The sequence below is a fragment of the Charadrius vociferus genome, unplaced genomic scaffold (genome assembly GCF_000708025.1).
Source record: "Charadrius vociferus isolate BGI_N301 unplaced genomic scaffold, ASM70802v2 scaffold450, whole genome shotgun sequence".
In the NCBI taxonomy this organism is placed as follows: domain Eukaryota; kingdom Metazoa; phylum Chordata; class Aves; order Charadriiformes; family Charadriidae; genus Charadrius; species Charadrius vociferus.
Genome location: NW_009646931.1, coordinates 2899700 through 2922135, shown reverse-complemented (window position 1 = coordinate 2922135; position 22436 = coordinate 2899700). Strand labels below are relative to the sequence as shown.

At 44.0% G+C, this 22436-nt stretch overlaps 2 protein-coding genes across 2 annotated transcripts in view; one reads left to right on the top strand and one right to left on the bottom strand.

Moving 5' to 3' along the window:
- The window catches only part of IL7R (interleukin 7 receptor), a 14764-nt gene extending 11856 nt beyond the window's left edge, over positions 1-2908 (top strand). Inside the window, exons 7-8 of the mRNA XM_009894714.1 lie at positions 1141-1216; positions 2405-2908. Coding sequence (XP_009893016.1) covers positions 1141-1216; positions 2405-2908 — 580 coding nt within the window. The remainder of the gene's footprint in view (positions 1-1140; positions 1217-2404) is intronic.
- Positions 2909-13354: 10446 nt separating this feature from the next.
- On the bottom strand, positions 13355-22036 carry CAPSL (calcyphosine-like). The gene is made up of 5 exons (XM_009894683.1): positions 22019-22036; positions 17886-18022; positions 16892-17069; positions 15737-15946; positions 13355-13488 (listed from the first exon to the last, which is right to left on the bottom strand). The coding sequence occupies exons 2-5, from the start codon at positions 18020-18022 to the stop codon at positions 13387-13389; spliced, it is 627 nt and encodes a 208-aa protein (XP_009892985.1). The 5' UTR covers positions 22019-22036; the 3' UTR covers positions 13355-13386.
- Positions 22037-22436: the final 400 nt, after the last annotated feature.

The following is a 22436-nucleotide window of genomic DNA, read 5'->3' as shown; positions in this document are numbered from 1 at the left end:
CAGGTTGTATGTTCTGCAGTGCTTTCAGAAGCAGGAGGGCAGAGCTGTCTGCAGCAGGAGCTTGATGGCGTCTGCCACCAGCCCAGCCAGGTCCACATCCATCCAGCCACGTGGCAAAAGCAGGCTCTGCATCCCCCACCAAAGTAGTCGCGGCAGAAGAGGGACTGGAGATACATTCATTACACAGGCAGTCCTTTGTTTGGGTTGGGTTTGTTTTTTTATATATACTGACTACACAGCAGTAGTTAGATAGCTGTAAATGTATTTTTGGATATAGAATAAGTAGTTGAAAAATTTAAGAAAACAAACAAGTATATAGATAATCCAGTATCTGAAGGGAAAATGTCCCAAGTTTAACCATAGGAGATGAATCCTGAATTGCTGAAAAAAAAAAGGTTTTTAAATGGTGAGACTTTTGAACCCAGAGATTTCCCTTTTAAAAAGAAAAGGATTTTATACATGTGTGCATACATACCCACAAATGCAGACACATATATAAAGAATATATATATTCATATACATCTGCAGCTATATTTATATCACTGCAACATTGAATGTCAGTTGGGCAATATTCTCTGCGTGCATCATAGCTGAGGGTTTCCAGCAGCACAGCATGAGAACTTTGCTAATCAAGGCGGCAACAATGAGACCTGTGGGAGAAGGCAAGAAGACAGATATCTGAAGCACAGATATCTGGCCATGGAGTGGGACAACATGCAGTTCTTTGACTTATGTAAACATACAGAGGCAAGTATCAGCAAATTTGCGCTTTAACCACAGCACCTCTTTTCACTTGCAGAAATAGGTTTCACCATGCAAAACCATGTTAACACAGCTAGATGCAAACTAGCTCTTTGCCAGCATAATTTGCTGCTTTTCCAGTACTTGGTGAAGTGTCTGCCTTTAACTGTGACAATTTATGCACTCCAAAGAACAATGACTATTCAGTGACCTTTATAATTCCTCTTCTTCTGTCTTTATTTTATGCTGAGAATTCTCTGTCATTATTCTGGGTAATGCAAGCAAGCCCTAAGGCTTTGTGAGAATTAAAACAAACGATGCAATGTGAGCCTCTGATATCTCAACATGTCCCCCTTTTGCTGCTGTTGAACCCCTTTTTGTCTGTTGTTGCTGTTTCAGGATCAAGCCTGCTGTGTGGCCAAACCTTCCTGATCATAAAAAAACGCTGGAGCAACTATGCAAGAAGCCAAAAAATGTATGTACTTCCACTGTTGTTTTCACCTGAGTATAGACTATTATGAACAAAACTACCACTCGTGAGAAACAGTACGCGCATTTGCTGCATGAACTGCAACAGCTTTCAGAAATTACTTCTATGTTTCACTGGAGAGAGCCCACTCTTGTACAGGCGGATGCTAGTCAAGGGTGTGGAAATAACAGACAATTCAACTAGTGCCTGAGCTTTGGCTTGTGCAAGGTAACTGCATAGGGCTAGAGAACTTTATATGTGAAGAAAGGTTGAAGGAATTGGCAGAATCTGGCAGAAGGTTGGACCAGTTGGACCAGTTGGACTCGAGAGGTCCTTTCCAACTGAGATGCTTTGGTGATTCTGTGGAACTGTTATCACGGGGCTGGATGATAAAACTGTTATCACAGTCGTTTGCAAACATCTCTGGTGATGCCCATGTACCCTTACACAGCCAGCAGCATTGCTCATACACCATGCGGTACATGAACTGCTCTGCCAGATAAAAAAGCCAGCCAATCTAAAGAAGAAATTCTTCCTAATATCCAATCTAAACTTCCCTTGGTGCACCTTGTAGCCATTTCCTCTTGTACGTTACAAACTGTAAACCATGGGATTAACCCATTGCCTTAAAACTATGTGTCTAGTGCATATTTTTTTTTCACTAAGAAACTCATCAGTGCTCTTCTCTCCAGTTGGAATGCTATTAGCATGTTCTTAATTTAATAAGAGGTCTAAGGCGACTTTCCCACTCCCCATGCTCCCCAGTGCAGGGATTCTTAATGTGTTTCAGGAAGTCATGGCAAACTTTCACTTCCCTCTTGGCTAAATTAGGAGGTAAAACTGAAAGGAACCGCCTGGGTCAGCAGACTCATTCCTGCAAAATGGCAAGTGTGTGATAGATGCGTGGCTCACAAAAATCTCTGAAACACCAGTTCCCACTGTGTTGTATAGAGCATAAAAGTCTCCAGTGGCACTGCCTGCAGGAGGCCACTGGATAGATACAGATTAATATGGAAAAGGATTTTAAGCCATGTGATATTTTATTCTCAGCTCACCTATTGTTCAGCTCAGGGTTACTTTCAGAGTTAAAGAAATAATAAACACCCTTCTAAAATCACATGAATTCTAAGAGTACCTTTTCTCTTAAGCTAATGCCCACTGTTAACTGACCATGCTGTTCTCTTTGCCACACAGAATTTTGATATAAGCTTTAATGCAGAGAGTTTTGGTTACGTTCATATCCATAAAGTGGATGGCATTCGAGCAAAAGCTGAAGTGGAAAATTTTCTGCAGCCACTAACTGCTCCAGAGACAAACCTTCCAGAAAAATTTAGGAGCGGATCAGACCTGAAGATGATCCCTGCGATGACAGGCAAAAGCAACCTGAACCTGTCTGTGACTTACAGAGGAATCTGGCCAGCTGAAGCCCTGCACAGCCCCCGGCCCCCCAGCCAGTTTGCAGTCACTGATGGAAACTGTGGCTCCAGCACGTACGAGGTGTGCCACAGCAACGGGGTGCCCTTGTGTGATGATGGTTTCAACCTCTCCTCCTCTCCTGCCCCAGATCCCTCTGGCCAGCCTGGACCAGAGCCCCTGAATGGTGACACCGCATCCCAGGTTCTGCCTACCAGTGAAATGAGGTCACCGAACAATGAAGAAGCATATGTCACAATGTCTAGCTTCCACAAAATTCAGTAAACCTTACAGGAATGACAGTTACCGTTTTATCTAACAAGCAGGTCACTGAAGCTTTCTGTTTTGTTTTCTTGTATCCTGTAAGTTCCCACCTCCACAACGCACGCTGCTCACAGTGCAATGGTATACCTGCAAGGAAGTGGGTTCTCCCCCATTTCAGTGGTAAGTGGCCTAACCTCAGCTCTTGGCATGCCAGTAGCAATGTCCACTGCAGAAGAGATTAAATTTAATTCAACCAGACTTCAATCTTCAGATCTGATTAATCCAGAGCAATGTCACTGCAGTCCCAGCTGAGGATCACAGCATGTCTCATAAAACTTAATGAACTCTTCTGTTAACCTCTTGGTTGCAGAGCTAAGCTCTTATTAATGCCTAAGTAACAAATACAGCAACAATTTCAAGTTAAATAGAATCCAATCTCTTTTAAACAGTGGTAGGTGTCTCTCTGCAACTCCTCTGCTGTCAATGGAAGTCCACAATTTTGGAAAACACCAGCAGATGTGGGTTGCTACCAAGCATTAGTTGCCTGGGGATTCAGGAGCTTGACCACCGCAAAGTGAGTTTGCTGAGTCCCCAGGGAAAAGCACACATGGACTCACTTTAGGAAGATGTTTTCTCAGACTGATTTTTTTTTTTTTTTTTGGAGGGAGAGAGAAATTAAAAAAAGAGAAATTAAGAAGCAAAACCCTACATGCCAGTTTTTGCTATTGGTAACTATTAGCCTTGAGCCCAAAATAGGATCTGCAGGTACTTCTGCTAGTGCTATATATTAAAGATCTTCAGTATTTTATATATTAGCAATGTTTAGCTAAGAAAACAAAACAAAATCAATGAAAAGTAAAGCCCTATCTCTTCTTATAAACCAAACTGGGGATGTAAAATGCATGATGCTGCCTTTCTCCGCAGCTCTTGTGCAAGCATTAACGCAGCATGTGAGTATTTTCCAGGAAGTAAGGGCTGAGTGGACCATGTTTGTTTACTAGCATTATTCCCAATGCCTGTGGCTGCATGAGAATACTTTGACTTTGGACAGGCAATGTTCTCATGCAACAGCTGACTTAGGAAGATGGATGAAGCATCATGGATCCTGCCAGTGATCGGAAGGCCTATATGTTTTTTATAAGGACGTTGTAGATTGCCTGAAGGTAGCATTTTTTAATTTCTTTTGTTATTTTTTTTTTTTTTACATTATGACAGAGGAAAGCATCCCGTCCCTTCCCATTCACCTTTCTCTGGACCCTGTGCCCAGCTCTAAGGGGTTCCCCATGGTGCTGCCACACAAAGATGACTGAGCCACTTTTCAGTCCCTCTGGGAAGCTGCATCTTGTGGAGCACGCACTTGGAGATAAAGCTGCTAGAGCCACATGGTTGCGTGACAGCCGTGCAGCGTGGCCACGGGAAATCCAAGCCACTTCGCTGCACTCTGCGATTGGGGTTCGCCTCACTGTGTAGTCTCAGTTCCTCTAGCTGCTTGAAATTCTCCTTTACTGAAATGTATTTACATGCCCAGAGTCTAAGGGGAAAAAGGCTCCTCTCTCATCCTCAGAGCTGCTTGAATTTGTTCTGACTGGTAATAACTGCTGAAATGTTGCTATATTTGATGTAGCACCATGGAGAAAAACAGCACTCCCAAGGCAGTGCTCCACCTTCTCCACCTCCACCCAGCACCAGAGAAACCTACAAACAGGGACAACCTCACAGTCCCTTCACACAAAGGAGCCAAAGATTTATTTTTAAAAAGAGCTGCTGGTAATGCTCATGCTGTGCTGACTTGCACAGCGTGATTGTAGATGCAGACAGACTGTGCTGGAAAGATACCCTCTTCCAGCAACACAGTGACAAACAAAAAGGGAATAGAGGAAGAAGCAAAAGCGCATCAGAAATACCCTGTACAGTATGTGCTATGCTTGTTTTGAACTCATACACTTTTAAGGACTAAAAGGGACATCCCAAATGTCTATTTGCACTATTTAAAAAGTAGGGTATCCATGTGTAATAGTCTTTCTGTTTGTTCTCTGTTTGTGTACTGCTCTTTATTATGGGAAAAGCAGTAGAAACCTCATGTTTGCTCTTTAGAATGGGAAAAGTAGTAGAAACCTGATGTTTAGTTACTTTAACTACTCTGAAATAGTTATATTTTTTCCTATGTAGTGCTCATATTTTTGCATAGCTGCTAATGTTTAAACATTTATTCTGTTTTCTATGTCTTATTATCTTATTTAATTTGATAATATGTAACCTTGGGTTTATAATGTTTTTACTGTATTAAAGGGACATGGCTATTTGCATGAACAATTTATGCTCCTGTAATTCAATCTTCTAATATACATCTATTAGGACAGAACTTACCCTGCCCTCACTAAAATCAGGATAAATCCACGGGCTCTACCTAGCTTCAGGCAGGATAAATCCCAAATAGATTCAGACAGCTCAGAGCCTTGAAAGCACTGTAGGATAACAGCAAGCATCACGCTCCCTTCATTGCCACCACCTTGTCAGCCAGGGATGCCTCTCTGCAACTCTAGCCCCTATGTTTTGGTGTGGGCATGCCTTTGTTCGTCCTGATTCCGACTGGCATCCAGCCTTTGTTACCCAGAAAACAAGAGAGGTAACAGCTCTGGGAATCGGGTGGGCAAAGCCAATCTCCTGCCAGTGGCTTTTACTCGCTGAGGTGAGCCAGAAGCTTTGCCCAAGCCCCCATGTGCAGCTGTGAGTTCGCACCACGAGAAAAAGCCCTCAGGCTTGTGATAGCGTAGGTATGCATACAGCAAGGCAAAGTCCCGTATAGGCTGTGTCCTCAGAGATGGTACTTCGTTAACACACTGCTGAATGCTGACAAATATGCAACTGATTGATAGAACACAAAGCAGCCTTTTGTTAATTATGTTCATCCCAGTGTAGCTTTTCTTAGTGGAGGACATAGGCTAGCTCATGCCAGACACAGGGGTTACTTTATTCCAGGCATGCACCTGGGCATATGTTGAAGACCATCCAGAATATTGTCTTTCCAGGACAGCAGCAGTGAACACAGCCAAATCAAGGTGGGTTAATGGTTAGCATTAAGGTTTCTAAGGCACCCTGGCTCCCAGAACTGGCCATGAAACCTGCTCATTGAATCACATCCAACTGCTACCAAGCCAATGCCAACAACTGGGTCATTACAGCGGTGTTAAGTCAAGTCGCATCAGGCTGAACTTTCAGAAGCGCTAAGCTCCTATGAGATAACTCTTTGGGGATTAGGCGGCTCTGAAGCATGCAGAGGCTAGCCGTCTCCTTCAGCTTTGACAATCTGGCCTGAACTGTGGGGGCTAAATCTTTTGGGAAAATTGGTCTGCAGCTATTTTACAGCTGCTGAGTACCAATATTTGCACAGTCTTATTATCAGCATCCCTGAACATCATATGCAGTTTTATAGCCATCAACATAAATTTGATGGGTGTATACAGCTATAAAAACTTCCAGGTTCCTTTCAGAAAAAAAAAGAAATCCAAATATGCACCAAAGCAAGACACACCACAAGCACTTCTGGTCCATAGCCAGCTTTTAGATGTGTAGTACATATATGAAGATACAGCCACAACTATGTCTTGACAACAACTTGTCAGTGGGTCAGGACTGAGTAGTTTCCTTATTCTACAAGGCAGAGTTTCCCCCATAGCAGTTCACAAATCCCCATCTGACTCAACATCCACACAGGGATATAAGTCATTTTTCACGTACTCCATGCACCTTCTTTACTTCAGCATAACCTTTCTCCTCCACACTTTCTGCCTCCTGTGCTCATACTCAGCTGCACAAATGAAAAGATCTTGGTGACCCTGGTTTCTATGGAACTGCTTTATCACACTGTGCCTGCACCTGCCTGCTCCTTTCTCTGCACGTAGCTGTCAGGCTCCGACGTCTCTTCTGCGCTCATGGTACAACACAGCTGCTCTCCCGTCTTCATTTCTCCCCTCATCTATGCACAGCTCATTTGCACTATGCAAAGATCTCCTAGTGGCACACAAATGCTAATCCATGAAATAAAATAAGTCTTTTGTCAGTTATAACACTGAGTCACAGCCAAACTTTAATGATGCTGAAAAACGCTAATTACCTCCCAAGGCGATACTTGTCCCCTGCTGAATTTATTAGTTTGTTTACCAAATCTCATCCTCTTGCACATGTTCATTAGGAAGGCTGATAAAACACACAGAAATGCTGTGTGTGTCAGTGGGGTGGTGGAAGAAGAGCTACGTGCGGGGCGGCAAGGAAACTGTTTCTGCCGGGGCAAAGGGACAGCTAAATACATGTGACGTGCAGCAAAGTCTGGGCCATGAAATTAACAGTGAAGGGTTGGCCCGGCCACTGCTGCCGCGGGGACACGTGGCTGAATTCGGGGAAGTTTTAGGCAGGCAGAAGCTGACCATGAAGCCATCCCTTCGGGCAGCAAGGGACCTGAGGGTGCTGGCAAGGTCTTTCTGCAGGGCAGGAGTTCAGGTCCTTCTGGGCTTCTCAGCAAAAGTGTTTGGTGACTTGAAGGCCTGTATTTACAGAGCAATGCTGCAGTGCTGAAGCCCTGGGGGGAACAGCAGCAGGTTTGTAGTCAATATGCTTTTGGCTCCTGCTAGTTATCTCTTTGGTTGTGGGCTTCTGAAGTTGTCCTTCAAAACCAGCCAAAATGTAACATAAAGGAGACTTACCATGTCTGTGAAGCATTATTTTAGGGTCAAACTGTTCCTTATTTCTGTGATCATGAAACTTCCCAAATTAGTACTCCTGTGTGTAACAGGACATTGGCAAAACAAATCTAATGTACAGACACACAAGAAAACGACAGATGATGCCAGGAAACACAGCTGCTAATTTATACCGACTATCCCGTCCCTCTGCTCACTCGGCAGCCCTACATTTCGGTACGGCTGGCTATTCCTTGGCTTTTAAGCGCCACCTGTTGAAACATGAAGCCACACGTCAGAGTCCAGTACTGGGACACTAACTAGTGTCATCAAATGGCACAGATCTGAAAATGTTGCTCAGACGGGAACTGGGGAAAAAAATCAAACCTGCAACAAACTACTGTTTTACTTCTTTATAGTCTCTGGTCACAAAGAAGCTGGGGCAAATGAAAGCAAAACTCAGAGTTTCCAGGATTTCTTCATCATTAAAATGAAGTAGGCATCACTATCCACAGAAGCACTGACTCCAGAGTAATAGTTCAAAAATTCATCTTTTGTAACCTAAGAATGAGAAAAACAGTGTTTATAATGTGTGATGTCTATATACTGTGGCCCAAAACAACATGTTTATGTAACCCATCCTCATATTTTGCAAATAATTCTTTGCATCTTCCAGAGAAATCTGATTTTTAGGTCAGACTGCCCTAATCTGACATTAGGATGTGTTGCTGCAGGAAGCTTACACACAGTGTTTGGTCCAATGACACTGAGGTCAATGGATTGAGCTTCTTGCATTGGGAGACAGAGCTGTTGCTATGTCCTGGAAAAACGAATATCAGAAAAGTTATTCCAGTTGTTGGTAAATATTAACTGTCACAATGAAATTAAACTATTCCAACATTAGCACCATCACCAAATGAATGTAAAAAGCCACAAAGGTCAGTCAAGCAATAAAAAATGAGAAACAAAGTAGAATTGTATTGGTGGAAATATCTGAAGGAACAAATCTATGCCACAAAGTCAGAGCTTCTCGAAAGCAATTTGCTACTTTTTTCTCCAGAAAAAATACATAAGCTAAAAAAAAAAAAAAAAGGTACAGATCTGTCTCTGGAAAATAAACACTGCTCACGTATTACCACAATCTCTGCTTTTCCACAGAAAACCAGGCTTGAGTTAACTTTCACAAAACATTGCACTTCCTTTGTTGCTCATTTTTGCAATTTGGCAAGATGTTCAGCAAAGTCTGGGTCCCATCCCCATTCTCCAGCTGCAGCTCCTGTTGGGATCAACGGCAACGTTGAGAGGTGGGAGGAAGCCTGGGTCCAGGTTTCGGCAGAGACAGGGCTGCCGTACGTGGGGTTGGCTGCAAATCAGCGAGATGAAGCCTTCACATCCTACAGTGCTCCCGCCTCTTGCAGCCTCTGTTGGCGTGACAGCTGAAGAGGTGCTAGAGCCGAAACCAATGCTCGCTTTGAAATCACGGAGACTTCAAACTCAGCTGGGGCAAACCAGTACACCATGGGGCTGCTTCAAATACTGCGGCTGCTCACAGCCACCTGAGGACTTGGTGTTAGGTAGAGCCCACTGGGAAACCTGCTTTCTGTCCACCCCTTCCTCCTGAGCTGGCTATGAGAAAGGATTTCTGGAGAAAAGGGACTGGCTATGACCATAGAGAAAGTCACAGAAAGTGGGCAGCTGCCACCAGTGGCAGGTTGCTCTCGGCATTATCAGTTTTACCAGGGGAAGCTGAGCATGCTGCTGCTGCTGCTGCCGCTCCCGGTGCGGAGGACAGGAGCTGGGAGGCAAAAATAACCAAAATCACTGGGCTTGCTCCTTCTGCCAGCCGCTGACAGCAGGGGCCACGAGCCCAGCTCTGGGATGGCACAGCTCTGCTCTGCCCATGTGGCCGCAGGGTTTGGAGGCAGTACTGTGTGAAAGCTGTTACACAAAGGCAAGTCAGCTTTTATACAGCGATCTGCGCAGGTGGTTTCATCTGCAAAAACCTCATCTGCTTCCATCTGCCTTTGCCAAGACAGCTTTACGCCAGGAGTCCAACAAAATGAATCAGATCACTGAGTATACCTTCTGGTCTAATTTCAAGAATATATGCCAGTACCTGGGGCTTGCATCAAAACTGAGTTGTGTGAAACAGAAATTTACACTGCAGGAGAAAGTGTGAGCCAAACAACTATTCTGGACTGTATCAAGCCAAAAATTTCCCCTCTGGGACAAAAACACGGAGCCACAAAAAGCACAGAAGGGGCAAAACCAAAATGCAGTAAAGGATGCTGCAGGAGTGCCGCCTTTCACTGTGGAAGACACCAGAGGGGGAGACTGTCCCCTGCCTTTCCGCCCCCATGCCTTGTGCTCCTTTTGGGGGGGAAGGGAGCAGGGTAGTATCACAGAGATACTCTGGTGGCTCGGGTACAGGTAGGGAGTGAGGTCAGAAATTTGGGGGAGGTATAAGGGAGAATTTTTCCTCTGTGAAGGACCACAGGGCTCCGCCAGCAATTTTGGAGCAAGCTGCGGTGCTGCCTGGTGGGGATGGCAGAGCTCAGCCCCGACAAAGCGCTGCACTGCGGGGCAGGCTGGAGCTCAAGGTGCAGGCGAAGCCTTTGCCTCTGGTGTTGGCCCACAGCCCTGCAGACTCAGATGTTCCTATGGTTTGTGCCATCCTGTTTAGTGTCTGTTGCACAACCAGAAAGAAGAAATAGTGCTTCGAACATGAAGCACCAACCAAGATCTGACAATCTTGATGCTAGCACCAGATATGATCGCGTGCATTGCCACCTATCTCCCAGTATCTGCCGTGTGTGCTGCGCAACCACAGGCTGGCAGGACAGCCTGCATCACCATCTATCTCCAGCATCTGCTGGGTCTGTAACCAGCACATAGCAGCCTGCAGCTGAACACAGGCACTTGAGCTTCATTTTTGGCTCTCCCAGATCACAGTGCAGCAGCCCCAGCAGACGGGGATGGGGAAGTGCTAAAGGGCAGCCCTGGGCACCCACTGTTAGACTCGATATTCCTTCGTTTCTGGTCCAAATCCCTTTAACTTGCCTTTAACCTCTGCAAAGTGCTTCCACTGAGCCTCAGGTGTGTGTGCCCACTGTGTCATTATGGCTGCATGTTTCCTAGTAGAGATTTTCCTGTCCAGCAGTTGATGCAATGCCAGTGTTTGTTCCATGAATTTGCACACCTATTAATCAAATGTCATTTCTTACCGCACATATTCCAATTTGTCTTCTATAGCATGTGATTACAAGTGAAAAATCACATGTTATTCTTTCCCAGACCATTTCGCTTTCCTGAAAGCACTATACCTTTTCTGCAGTTACCAGCTTTTACTCACATTGCTCCAGGAGCAATTCTGTTCCCACAGAAATGAAAGGAAACTTCGCCGCTGACGTCGAAGGAATCCAAAACCAGCCCTCGGAAACGTGCGCTGTATAAATTTTGAAATGACTACATAATGAAAAATGTTCTCCTGACACTGAGAAATGTATCCAGCGAGTGATGAGGTCCGCACACAGGCAGACCCGAGGAGCCGGGAGCTGCTCTGAGGGTGCTGGGGGTGCATCGGCTGTGGCTCTCCCCCCTGCAGGGTGGGCACTGAGCCCTCCCGCCAGAACGAGAGGGTTTGAGCTCTCCTGGCTCATGTCCTTCAGGTCTCCACACACAACCCCATTAGTCAATCTCTGGAGCACTCAGCTTTCCCCAGCCATCACAGCCTCCCAGAGGACAGTGTCAAAGCTTCTGCTGGTTTTAAAAAAAGCATAGTTGCTTCCAGTACCACTCCTCCCTTCTGAAAATGTATATTGCATTTGGGATTAAGTAAAATCGGAAAAGGTTGGCACTGAAAAGACAAACTGGTTGCAGTTACTCAGATTAAAACTTCCACTGCACTTGATTAAATGTCAGCACGACAGATCGCTGTGGGGTCTGAAGACATGAGATAGCGCGTCAGAAGGAAATAGTTTTTTCACTTTGTGATTCCCACAGTCCATTCACATAAGTTTCTTTTTATTTGAAACACAGAAGACAGATAAAATAAGACCCTGTTGTGGAGCCAATTAATAAATATGAGAGAAACAGATTACGGTCAAGCTGCCAGGAGACATTTAGCCTCTATTTGATAGTAAGTTTGGTTTTCATATAAGATATGTTGGCACGTCAGTAGCATCACAGCAACTAAAGGTTCCTCTTATGATCACTGGCAATAATAAAGAGACTCTTTCCAGCAGTTTCTACTGTCAGCCAGCATGTAAATTTCTGGAGGCTTACAGAACAAAGAAAATAATTGAGTTTGCACAGCCTTTACTAAAGAATTGCAAGCAGCTATTGCTTGTACTGAGATCACGGCTGGCCAAAACAAAAGCAAAGTTTGCACAGGACCAGAGCAGCAAGTACTTCGGACTTCAGTGTTTGAACTGTTAGCAGCCCAGGCTACGTAAGAGCTGAGACTTCATCAGTTAAGCCCTTTTGAAAGTGCAGTCTATAAGTCTATACTGCTGTAGCTGGCTGCCGGACTGAAATGGAGCAAATGCTGCCGTACACAAGCCGTTTGCTCTGCTACAGTAGCTCCATCTCAGTCTGGGAGAGCAGCAGGATGATGTGAGAGAAGCAGAAAGACGACAATAAAAAGAAAAGGAACCAAGGCAGGATTAATTAGACAGCACACACCACACACCATTCTTTTTTCTTTTTTCTTTTTTTACAGTTTCCTTTGTGCACCATTTCCCCACTGTCTGTATGGGCAAAGGACAGAAGACCTTAGAACTGAGACAGCCTCAGTGGTGTGACCAGGAGGGCAGTTTCCCATCCCTTTTTCAGCATCAGAAACAGAAAATGACGAGACAAGAAAATTACAAGTTCTTGAGTTCCCAGAAAGTTGCTGAAGTCATAGCTTGGTCATAAACCAGTATAAATAAAAAGCATTAGTAAGCAACTTTCGGTGTAGCTGTGTACAGACAACAGCTACCAGACCAATAAATGTTCCAGAACAGTGAGAAGAAAATACTGCAACGCATGTATGCCCTTTAAAGAAAAATATTAGTGAGATGATCTCACAGTACAAAAAGAAAGAAGTCAAAGGAGGAGAAAAAACTATAAGCAGGCCCACAGAGGTTTGAAACAAGGCACGCACAGGAAAGATGCCTGTATGCTGAGTTGTAAGCAAGGGAGAAAACAGCACTTTAAAGAGCATTTTGCATTTATTCTGGTCTGTGTCTTCCCTTCTTGAATTGTTTCTCCCTCTGGTCTCCCAGCACTGGGAACTCATGTGTTCCCAGCAGAGAGCTGAGCAGTTGTTCCATCCCCCAAGTGAGACCCAAGAAGCCAAGATGCTGCAGTGCAGGTGAGAGGGCTACGTGATCCTCCTGGGACGGGCTTCCTCATGTTTATAAGTCTGCCCCAGACCACCACACTTCCAGAATATTTCAGTTTCCTCCTCTTGCACCCTCTGTTGAACAGAGCTGTATCTAATGCTGGAGGTGGGGATACATTCAGGAGCCACAGGGACCCACTGCAGAAGTATGAGAAGAAAGGAGCATCTCATCTCAGGAAACAAAAGATGTCAGGGATGCAGGGAGAAAAAGGACAGACCTGCTGAGTGGCTGGATGCCAGATATGCTATCTGATTATGCTCCGATCCCCTGAGGCTGAGCCTACTGAAGCATCTGGGAATTATTTGTGCAGATTGACTGTAATTGGCACAGTTACGGGAAGCTGTTATTAGGGAAAATGCGCATGTTGTTGTGCATACACTTAATCATCGGAACCTACAAAAAGTGGAAGTAAAGTCTTGCTCCTTTAATCATATGATCAGAGTTTCCAAGCATTCTTCATCATGATGATAAAATAGACATCTGTGTCTATTGAAGCGCTGACTCCTGCATAGTAGTTCATGAATTCTTCTGTTGTGACCTGAGACAGAAGGATTTAAAATAGTAAAATGAATCTTTATTTTCTTAATGGTATGGTAAGTCAGAACCACAGATTGAGAAGAACTCCAAATGAAAATTAACACCTGCTATTTCACTTTGTTGCCAGTGAACAGGAATCCCATATGAAGACTGAAGACACTGAAAAATTGCGCAAGTTCACTTCTTTGCTAGAAATAAGAGCTCTTGTCCTCCAGGAACACTTGGATAGAATTGAAACATACAGAGTTAAACTAACCTTACCAGGAACCGAAGTTAAAATCAGTGCTGCTCAAGAAGACAAATGTTTTAATGCATTTTTTTCCATGGATGCTATAATCTGTTTCTTTTCATTATTATTAATAAAAGTGGATGGGGTGTCTGGTGCAACCCAGAGCCAGCTAGGAGTTTTATACCCATTCACTAGAGAGAAAATATCATTGCTCTAAACAGGCTCCACTTAAAGAAGCAAACATTCTTTCAAATACCTAAGTGTTTCTAATATCTTTCATAGGCATTTTGAGGCTGAATCGGTTTTTGAATGACCGTTAAAAAAAAATAATCAGATTAGCAGATACAAGCAGTACATGTCTCTTGTGATGCCTTAACTCTTGAACAGTACAGGTCATTCTTTGAATAAACACCACATAGAAAAATAAATGCATTGTGCACATTGTGTCACTAAGTAAAAAGTGACAATGAGGGGAAGTGAACCCTGTAGCCTGTCCTACCATCAGGAGCTGATTACAAGTGTCGCTGACCCTGCCTGTTTCAGAGGCACACGGCAAGATCAGGGTGAAGAGGATCTTTCTAGCAGATGCTGAGCCTTGAGGCATTTCTGCTGAAAAGAGTTTAGGTCTTCGGCTCATACCAGTGTCATTAGTGACGTATGATTCAGGCACAGGAAATTCACAGTCAGTTCTCAGAAGAAGCTGCAATTGGGTGGGCTAAGGTTGGGATTGCTGAACAAGAGGTGGGTGCTCAGAGTGACTTTTCTATAAGCTCAGATACTGCAGTGCTTATGAGGTACAAGGCACTGAACATGTAAAGGATTGTTTCTGGGACTCATTTAATTTTTTGTGTATGACCTCAACACAAAAAGCAGGAACATTTTGCTTGAGGTTTGCTAGATGTCACCACTGCTGCAGAGAAGGAAGGGGACAACTCACGTGACTGGTACGTCTGAGGATGGCGCAACAGAAAAAGGGGTGAAACTCAGCTCTACCAAGCACAAAGTCATGCCCAAGGGAAATAAAAAACATTATCTCTCTACAAACTGAGAGCCTGCCCGTTGGAAACAAAGCAAGCGGAGGACTTGGGTGTAGTAGTCAGCCATTAGGCAGGTAGGAGTTACAAGTGTAGTACAGCCATGAAAACTCAGGTGCAACCTCAGAAGTGCAAAGTGTTGAAGACATTCCACAAAGCGCTGATGAAAGCATATCTAGTTTGTTGTTATTAACAGCTTGGACTGATACTACCACCATGTGAACAGTGGAGATCCACAATTGCTCCGAGTCGGTCAGACATGTGTAACTTCAGACCAAGGAAGTTTGCAGACACCTAGCAATGGGAAACATAGCATGCCTGACTTGGAAATGGTTAAAAAGTGGATGCGTAAGAATTCCATCACAGAGGGTTTCCACCTGCACTGGAGAGTCAAGGTGGAAGGCAGGTAAGGCTCCCAGCCCTGCCCCAGCTAGTGGTTCCTCAGGGCCCATGGCTGGTGGCGGCTCCCCCTAACCTCTCACTCCCTCCATCTCTCTGTGGATAAATCTATCTCTATCATGGAGTGATTTCCAAGTCAAATGTCTCTGTAATTACACATGCTGGAGAGTGCTAACTGTAAAATATGTCATGTAGTAGGGAATCTGCTTTTGAGTTGGATCCTGGTATTTATTCTCCTAAAAAGTGAAAAATCCTCCAATTTATGTGGCTCTTGAAAATCAGAAATTGTGTTGGTTAGTCTGAAGATATACTTAGAGTAACCTATGAAAGTACAGCATTAAGGCTACAAGCCTCTAAATGACATCTCACATCTACCCTTGCACCTCCTGCAGAGCCCCTTTGCCTCCAAATGTGTACGCAAGCTGGACCAACAGTCCTACGCAGAGGTTATGCATCCATTTTACTGTCTGCCATAAATGTGACACAAATGCATGTTTGGTACTGCGATCGCTCTCACATTTAATAATTTAAGTCAAATGCTGACTCACATGGTGACTTCATGGCTTGACATTAGGTGTTTCACTTACCTTCCCATCTTTGTCATAGGGTGAGTCAAAATTATCCAGGAAGGCCCTAAAAACTTGATCTTCTGTCCAGTCTCCATTTTGGTATTTGGGATGATGCTTTGCATTATACACCCCCCGTAAGTCTTCAATTGTTATGACACCATCTCCAGTCTTATCTAACTTCCGAAATGCCTGCATGATAATCTCTTTTCTTGCATTCGACATGGGAGGCTATAAAGAAATATTAACAGAATCGTTTTATTTCTGCCAACTACTTGCCCAGTTCTAAATTTAAGTAACCACTGTCGTTAATAGTCAACCTATTTCAAGGCACTTGGGACAACAAACTGCTGATAGTCTACACTGTCCAAGACCTAGTAAGGGCAACAGATCACCAAAAAAGCAGAGTGATCAAGACTATTAGGTATCAATACAATAGTAAATGGACAATAAGACAGAAAATGCTACCTAGAACACTTTTCTATTCTACTAATTTTAAATATTTCTAACAAGAAATCGCTAATTACTCTAAGCACTAACTGTTTTCTTTCTTAGTTAGTTTAGACTTCAGCAGAGCAAAGAGGCTGCATCCAAAATCAGTCACACTGTGGCTCATTAGAGAAAGCTGCCACTGGATTAGTTCATGCTATAAGGAGATGCATCACAAAGTGACAGACAAAGAAGTGAGATCAATGGGCTCAACCACATAGGTACCTGGAGTGCAATATAGGAATCTGGGTACCTAAATAAAGGCAGCAATTCATTAAAAAAAAATCACAACCATTTATTTGCAACTCTTCTATTCTATTCTATTCTATTCTATTCTATTCTATTCTATTCTATTCTATTCTATTCTATTCTATTCTGTTCAGTTCTGTTCTGTTCAGTTCTGTTCTGTTCTGTTCTGTTCTATTTATGCGGAGCCTTATGCCTTGCCAATAAATTGCAGACATGTTGGCTTCTGAGCTTTCTCATCCACTGAGGCGATAGGTTTAGGGTGATTTTCCCCTTTAGCATGTTTAGATGGAAATAGAATATTTTAACTTCTCAAGAGTTACTGACTTTTTTTTGCTAATTTCTAAGGGGAACAACAGTGCTATGTTTCATGTTCAGCTAATGACAAATCAAGGTTTTTTTCTCCATTTAATGTAGTAATAACATAATTTCCAGACTTACTCTCAGTGTAACAAGAAACTCATCAAAATCAATTGTACCACTGCCATCTTTATCAAATATCCGGAAAATCTCTTGTGCTTCTTCCTTGTCTATCATCATAGCATAATCATTTAATCCTTTTACAAACTCCTTGAAATCAAGCGTCCTGCTGTTGTCATCATCCATAATCCGAAATACTCTGTGGAAAATGTACAATTTGAGGAGAATGCATAGGAAAACTTTGGGAATGCTGCAGTGGTTTAGCACAGTGCCGGAGCAAAGGGACACCTTACTGAGATAACATTTCTCCGGGCAAACCAAAAAAAGAAACCACTTTTGCTGACAGCAGGACAGCAGAGATGACTTGATTAGATTGGGTGCCTGAATATTCCTTAGCTGAAGTTAAATGAGGTTAAACGAGGTGCCTAACTGCCTTCACTGAAGGAGTCTTCCTATTCATTATACATCAAGCAGTCTAAAAATTGGGCATGGAAATGAAGTTCCAGCTGGTCACCTGGGATCCCTCTGTGGTACGGGGCCCAGGAGGGGTCTCAGGCTGTGGGCCAGCTCCCCTTTCCTACTGGTGGGGTGACCAACACTCTCAGGGTGACTGCAGAAGGAGTCTAGATGCCTCCCATAAACTAGACAGCTAATAGACCATTACACGCAAGAGAATCACACCCCAAAGGAAAGGAAGCATAAAATCCCCATTATTGAGATACTTAATTATAGAAAACACCAAAGAGAGAGATATGTTTCATGTTCTCCCTCTCTCCCTGGTAGGATTTTTTCTGGGTCTCTAGGAAGCACCTTCCTCTGAGGGATTTACAGTCCTTGGTCCTTCAACAGGCAAGCAGGACATTCCTGTCTCCCAAAACACAGGAGGCCCAGGGTCTGTGGGCTGTGGCATTTGCACTGGAACCAGGAAACTCAAGTTTTGGTCCCTGCTTAGCTTGTGAGCTTCTTGCAGCTAAAACTATTAGGCTGAATAATGGATTTGACTCCTTAGACTTACCTGCCCAGACCTTTGATGCCTGCAGATCCCCTTGCTAAACATTGCAGGCGAAGTCTTTCCACAGGGTCGGTGGTTTTGGACAGGTTCTTTTTGGCCTGGATTGCCATCTCTCGGTCATGCCTTGCTGTGCCCGGCATCTGGAAGACCAAAGCACTCATACAGCGTGGATGTGTATCCACAAGGCAGACTGCTGAAACCTGCCTTAGTATATGGAGCATCCCAAATGCCTCCCTTGCAAGGTGCTGGCAACTGTCTCATGAGGATTTGTTTTGACCCTCTATTTCCTTATCCTCATATCCTTCTATCAGAAGGGGATATTGCCAGTATGGGCCACCATCCCTGAAAGGAGAGCTCAGCAATCACCCTGTGATTAACCCAAATGCAAATATGAAAGTGTGGGTAGGAATTTGCTGCCTACAGTGTACGAACACAGTGAAAACTGGTGGACACACCAGTAGAGCACTGCTGCCTCTGCAGCCCCGGCTGCCCTGCTGAGCCTCCTCCACCTGGCCATGTTTGTGTTTAACATTCCCCACCGGCAGACCGGTGAGAGGAAAAATCGTCCTGAGTGAGGACCTTTTTCTTATGTGTATTTATGTTCTGCTGTAGTCTTAATTCTCCAGAGCAGGGAGATGCCATTGCACATCTGAGCAACGGCGATCACCTTGAGACCTGAGCTCGTGTACGGACAACAACTTCAACTCTGTTAACAGAACCAGAGAATAAATTAATTTATCGTTTAGCATCCTGGGATTTCAGGACTCTGCCAACAGGCACATAAGCCTTCCAATTGCCCTCAGAGGAAGACAGTGGAATAAAAAGTAGGAAAATCAGCCCATGGACCTGCAGCACTGCAATAGCACCACCAAGAGCAGCACACAGGGGCTGGCAGAGGGTTGCTCTTTCTCACACAGGGATTATTTACACCTAGTGCTAAGAGCAGGAGGGCTGCCCATGCCCATACTGATGTTTTAGGGGCACATCAAATCCTGGCTCCTGAGCACATGCTCAGGGCCAGGAGTGCTGCTCCCTGGCCTGACTGCTGGGTCTGCAGGTCACAAAGGCCCCCAAAATATCTTCCAGCCTTTGAAGCACCACAGGACCAGGCCACAGTGTGTGAGAGCTATGGAAGGGCTGGGCTGAGTTACAGCAGAGCCCTGACTTGGAGGGCACTTGGTGCTCTGCTGAGGGTGCTCAGGGATGGGTAGATGAAGAAGATGGGCAGCTCTTTGAGGAGGCATCGTCAGTGCATTTTGCCCTTCCAATCTCATTACTGCACATGCAGCAGTGTGAATTGAAACAGTCAAACTTCTGAGAAACGAGGAATGAAACTGCTTCATCTTAACTACTCTGGTCCAGTCTACAGAGCACTGGCTACAGCAGCTGGTAACATCACGTGTGTTGACTTTTGCAACCCCTTCAGACAACACCAGCTGGGCTTGGAAAAACAGAAAAATAACATGTTTTTATTCCTCCAAAATGGTTTCAGTACTAGCATATCGCAGAAGTCCAGCATGGTAAAAAAGAGACCATTTCAGCTTTTGCTTCAGCTAGAATGAGCAAAGTTCTTCTGGGAACTCATTAATGAGTGACCAGAAAGACCTTACAGCTATGTGAGGTCAGCAGTCAAAAATGTGTTCTGCAAAAAATGACCTGTCCTTAAGGGGAGATGTTCAGCTGGCAAGAATATAAAATACAGTGAGGATACATAAACACAGTGCAAACTATATTTACATTATATAATTGTGTACTATAGCTTTTATATATAATGCCTATGTATCTATAGAGTGCATAACACATGCGTAGCACTGTGCAGTGTGTCTCTATACTATGTTTTGTATTTATATAGATCTATAAATACTATGCAGACATAACCTGAGACCAATGATGACATAGTACGTCTCCACTGCACGCTGGAAAAATCTACACAAACACACAGCATCCAAAGAGGGCAGGAGCTCTTTGCCTCGGGTTCAGTGAAGGCATTTCCAGTACATTGCAATGTGCATCAAATAATCGTTGCAGGGAGATTCATGAACTAAGGATAGGGAGGAATCATCTGATACGATATCTATTATGATCCCCTGTATCTCAATAAAAGCCACTGAAACTGAACAATCCTCCTCAGTTATCTCTGCAGTAAGTAGACAGTTCACTGCTACGCCTGGAACAATTTCCATCTGAGAACTCACCATCTCTATGATAAGTTGTTCTAGTATTGAATCTTTTTGTTTTTAAAACACTCTTTTTGTTCCTAGATGTGAATTTCCCCCATCTTTAGATGTTGTTTTACCTTCTTTTACTAGATGAAAGAGTAATTTGCATTTTTCCAGATGCAAACACTTGAAGGCCCCCTTTAAACACTCTTCGGCTAAGTAATTAGACAGAGCTTAGGGCTCTCGCTACAAAATGAGTTTCTAGATGTTAGATAATTCTGCTACTGTTCCTGAACTTTTCCCATTTTTTTCAGCATTCCTTTTGAGGTCAGACAGAGCTCTCCAATAATCCAATGTAATGCCATAGGCAGAGATAATGACATTTTTTCACTGTGCATCATGGTTGAAAACACTAATAGTAAATATTTCTGTTGTTCTTTGCAAATCTACATTCTCTAAAATGTTGAATAACAAAATTACCATCACCATGGTGCTATATAAAACTGAGAAATTACAGTTTATTTGTAACAAGATTGTACTTAAATGACACATTACACTAAAGGCTCTTAAACATCACCTGGCTTCCTGCGTCACACAGCAATACACGTTTGAGAATCCTTTCTATACATTCAATAAATACAGAAAACCAACTAAATATAAACACTAGTGCACGTGAGCCTGGTCCATAGTATGTCTACCACTTCCCTATTTCATTTGGCTGCTAGTTTAAGCTAGAGATAAGCCTTTCTCAGGCTGTTAAGACTATACTGTACTGTAAGAAAATATCTGTAAGAAAACAGATTCTGAATCAGAGCAATGATGGAGGATTCACAGTGATTCACCAAATCTCTTCTCTCCTTTCAGTTTGCTTTTGCCCCTTTTTGGATAACATGAAGTAATTAGAGATACAGTCAGGATCTGACGAGTATAACAGTTCTCTGTATACCTCATGAAGTTGTTATGTATTAATAATCATTAGTAAAACAACAAAAGATCATAACTATAATTTTGCATGGTTTTCATTCTTGTATCTCTTCCAAGATCATCAGATGTCTCCCATGGTGAAATGAAGAAGGGGCTGGTTAATTTAATTCTGAACACTAGAGAGTTTTGTTTTGCGTAACAGCCTGGGCTATGAGCAATTCCAGTACCCTGGGTTCTCAGCATTGTTTGTTTCTATGGGCAATGTTGTGCTGTTCAGGCCGAACAGAAATGATTGCATTTCTTCTTAACAAATACAAAACCTGAAATCTTGAGTTGTTTTTTTCCAGAAAAACCTTAGGCTGTTCAGCAACCAGATCTCTTTACATGCCTTTGAGCCTGAGGCTTAAGCCTTGAAAGAGCCTGATTTAATCGTAGCTACGTTACTGCTCAGCACCATTCGTTTATACGTTATCCTTCAGCTGAGCACAAGAGCTTCCTGTGAAAAACACCCCATTGTGGCTGATTGACAGAAACCCACACTAGCCTCCAGGTTACCATAGGCTCCTGAAAGCCCCTGTCCTGGCCAAACGCACAAGTCATCCACCACCCTTGAGAGGAAGATCTCAGAGCCTGGGAACTGATTAAGTGGCCTAAACCAATTGCACACCTTTGGAGGTTTTTTCCTAATAACATCGTTAAATTATTTAAAGCATGAAAACTGCACCTGTATTTGGCAACCATCTAAACACCTCCCTAAAAATCTGGCTTCCCAACCCCTCTGACACCTCCGCAGCAGCCTGCAGCCTCCCCTCTGCCTCTCAACCATCCCCAGCATCATCCAGCTCCCATCTTCTGGCAGGTGGGGCATTGCTGCTCTTCCTATTTTACATATATATATAATTTTTATTTCTTTGCATACATATATGTTTTGCAAAATATAGATATAATGATATACATATATTAAAAAAAAAACTCTACTCTTGGCTGAGCCGCAAGCTCAGCTGATCAGAGAAGCTCACCGCCAGCTAGCAAACAAGAGAGAAAATCCTTTACCTGCAATGCTATCCTGCACCTGGGGTTCCCACCCAGGACTTGGGAGGTGTCGGGGGGCTGGGATGGCCTCTTGTCCCCCCCTGCCTCCCCGCTCCCGGGCTCTGGCAGCAAGCGGAGGGGATGTGGGGCCGTGGGCTCACTGCAGAGCTTCCTTGTCCATCTCGCTTTACTTGTTTACACACCCAGCTGCCTTGCCCCCCCCCTTTTTTGGAAGGCCTGTAGTTTACCAGCCCGTCTCCAAGGTGACACTGGTGGCTGCGGCTGGCCCAACCTGCAGTTACACCGCTTCCCTGGGCGATTGCCGCTGGGTTGCAAGAATCATTTTAATTAACCTCTTTTTAAATCAGCGCCTTCAGTCTCTTCTCTGCCCACATGGGCTGCCTGGGGGAGGGTTGGGGAGCACCTCGGGCTGCTCCTC

Excerpts from the sequence above, each read along its gene's own strand:
- CAPSL (XM_009894683.1), bottom strand. The coding sequence starts at position 18,022 with ATGCCGGGCACAGCAAGGCATGACCGAGAGATGGCAATCCAGGCCAAA. Across the intron at positions 17,070-17,885 it reads GGCATCAAAGGTCTGGGCAG|AGTATTTCGGATTATGGATG; the intron begins GTAAGTCTAAGG and ends CATTTTCCACAG. Across the intron at positions 13,489-15,736 it reads CCTATGACAAAGATGGGAAG|GTCACAACAGAAGAATTCAT; the intron begins GTAAGTGAAACA and ends CTTCTGTCTCAG.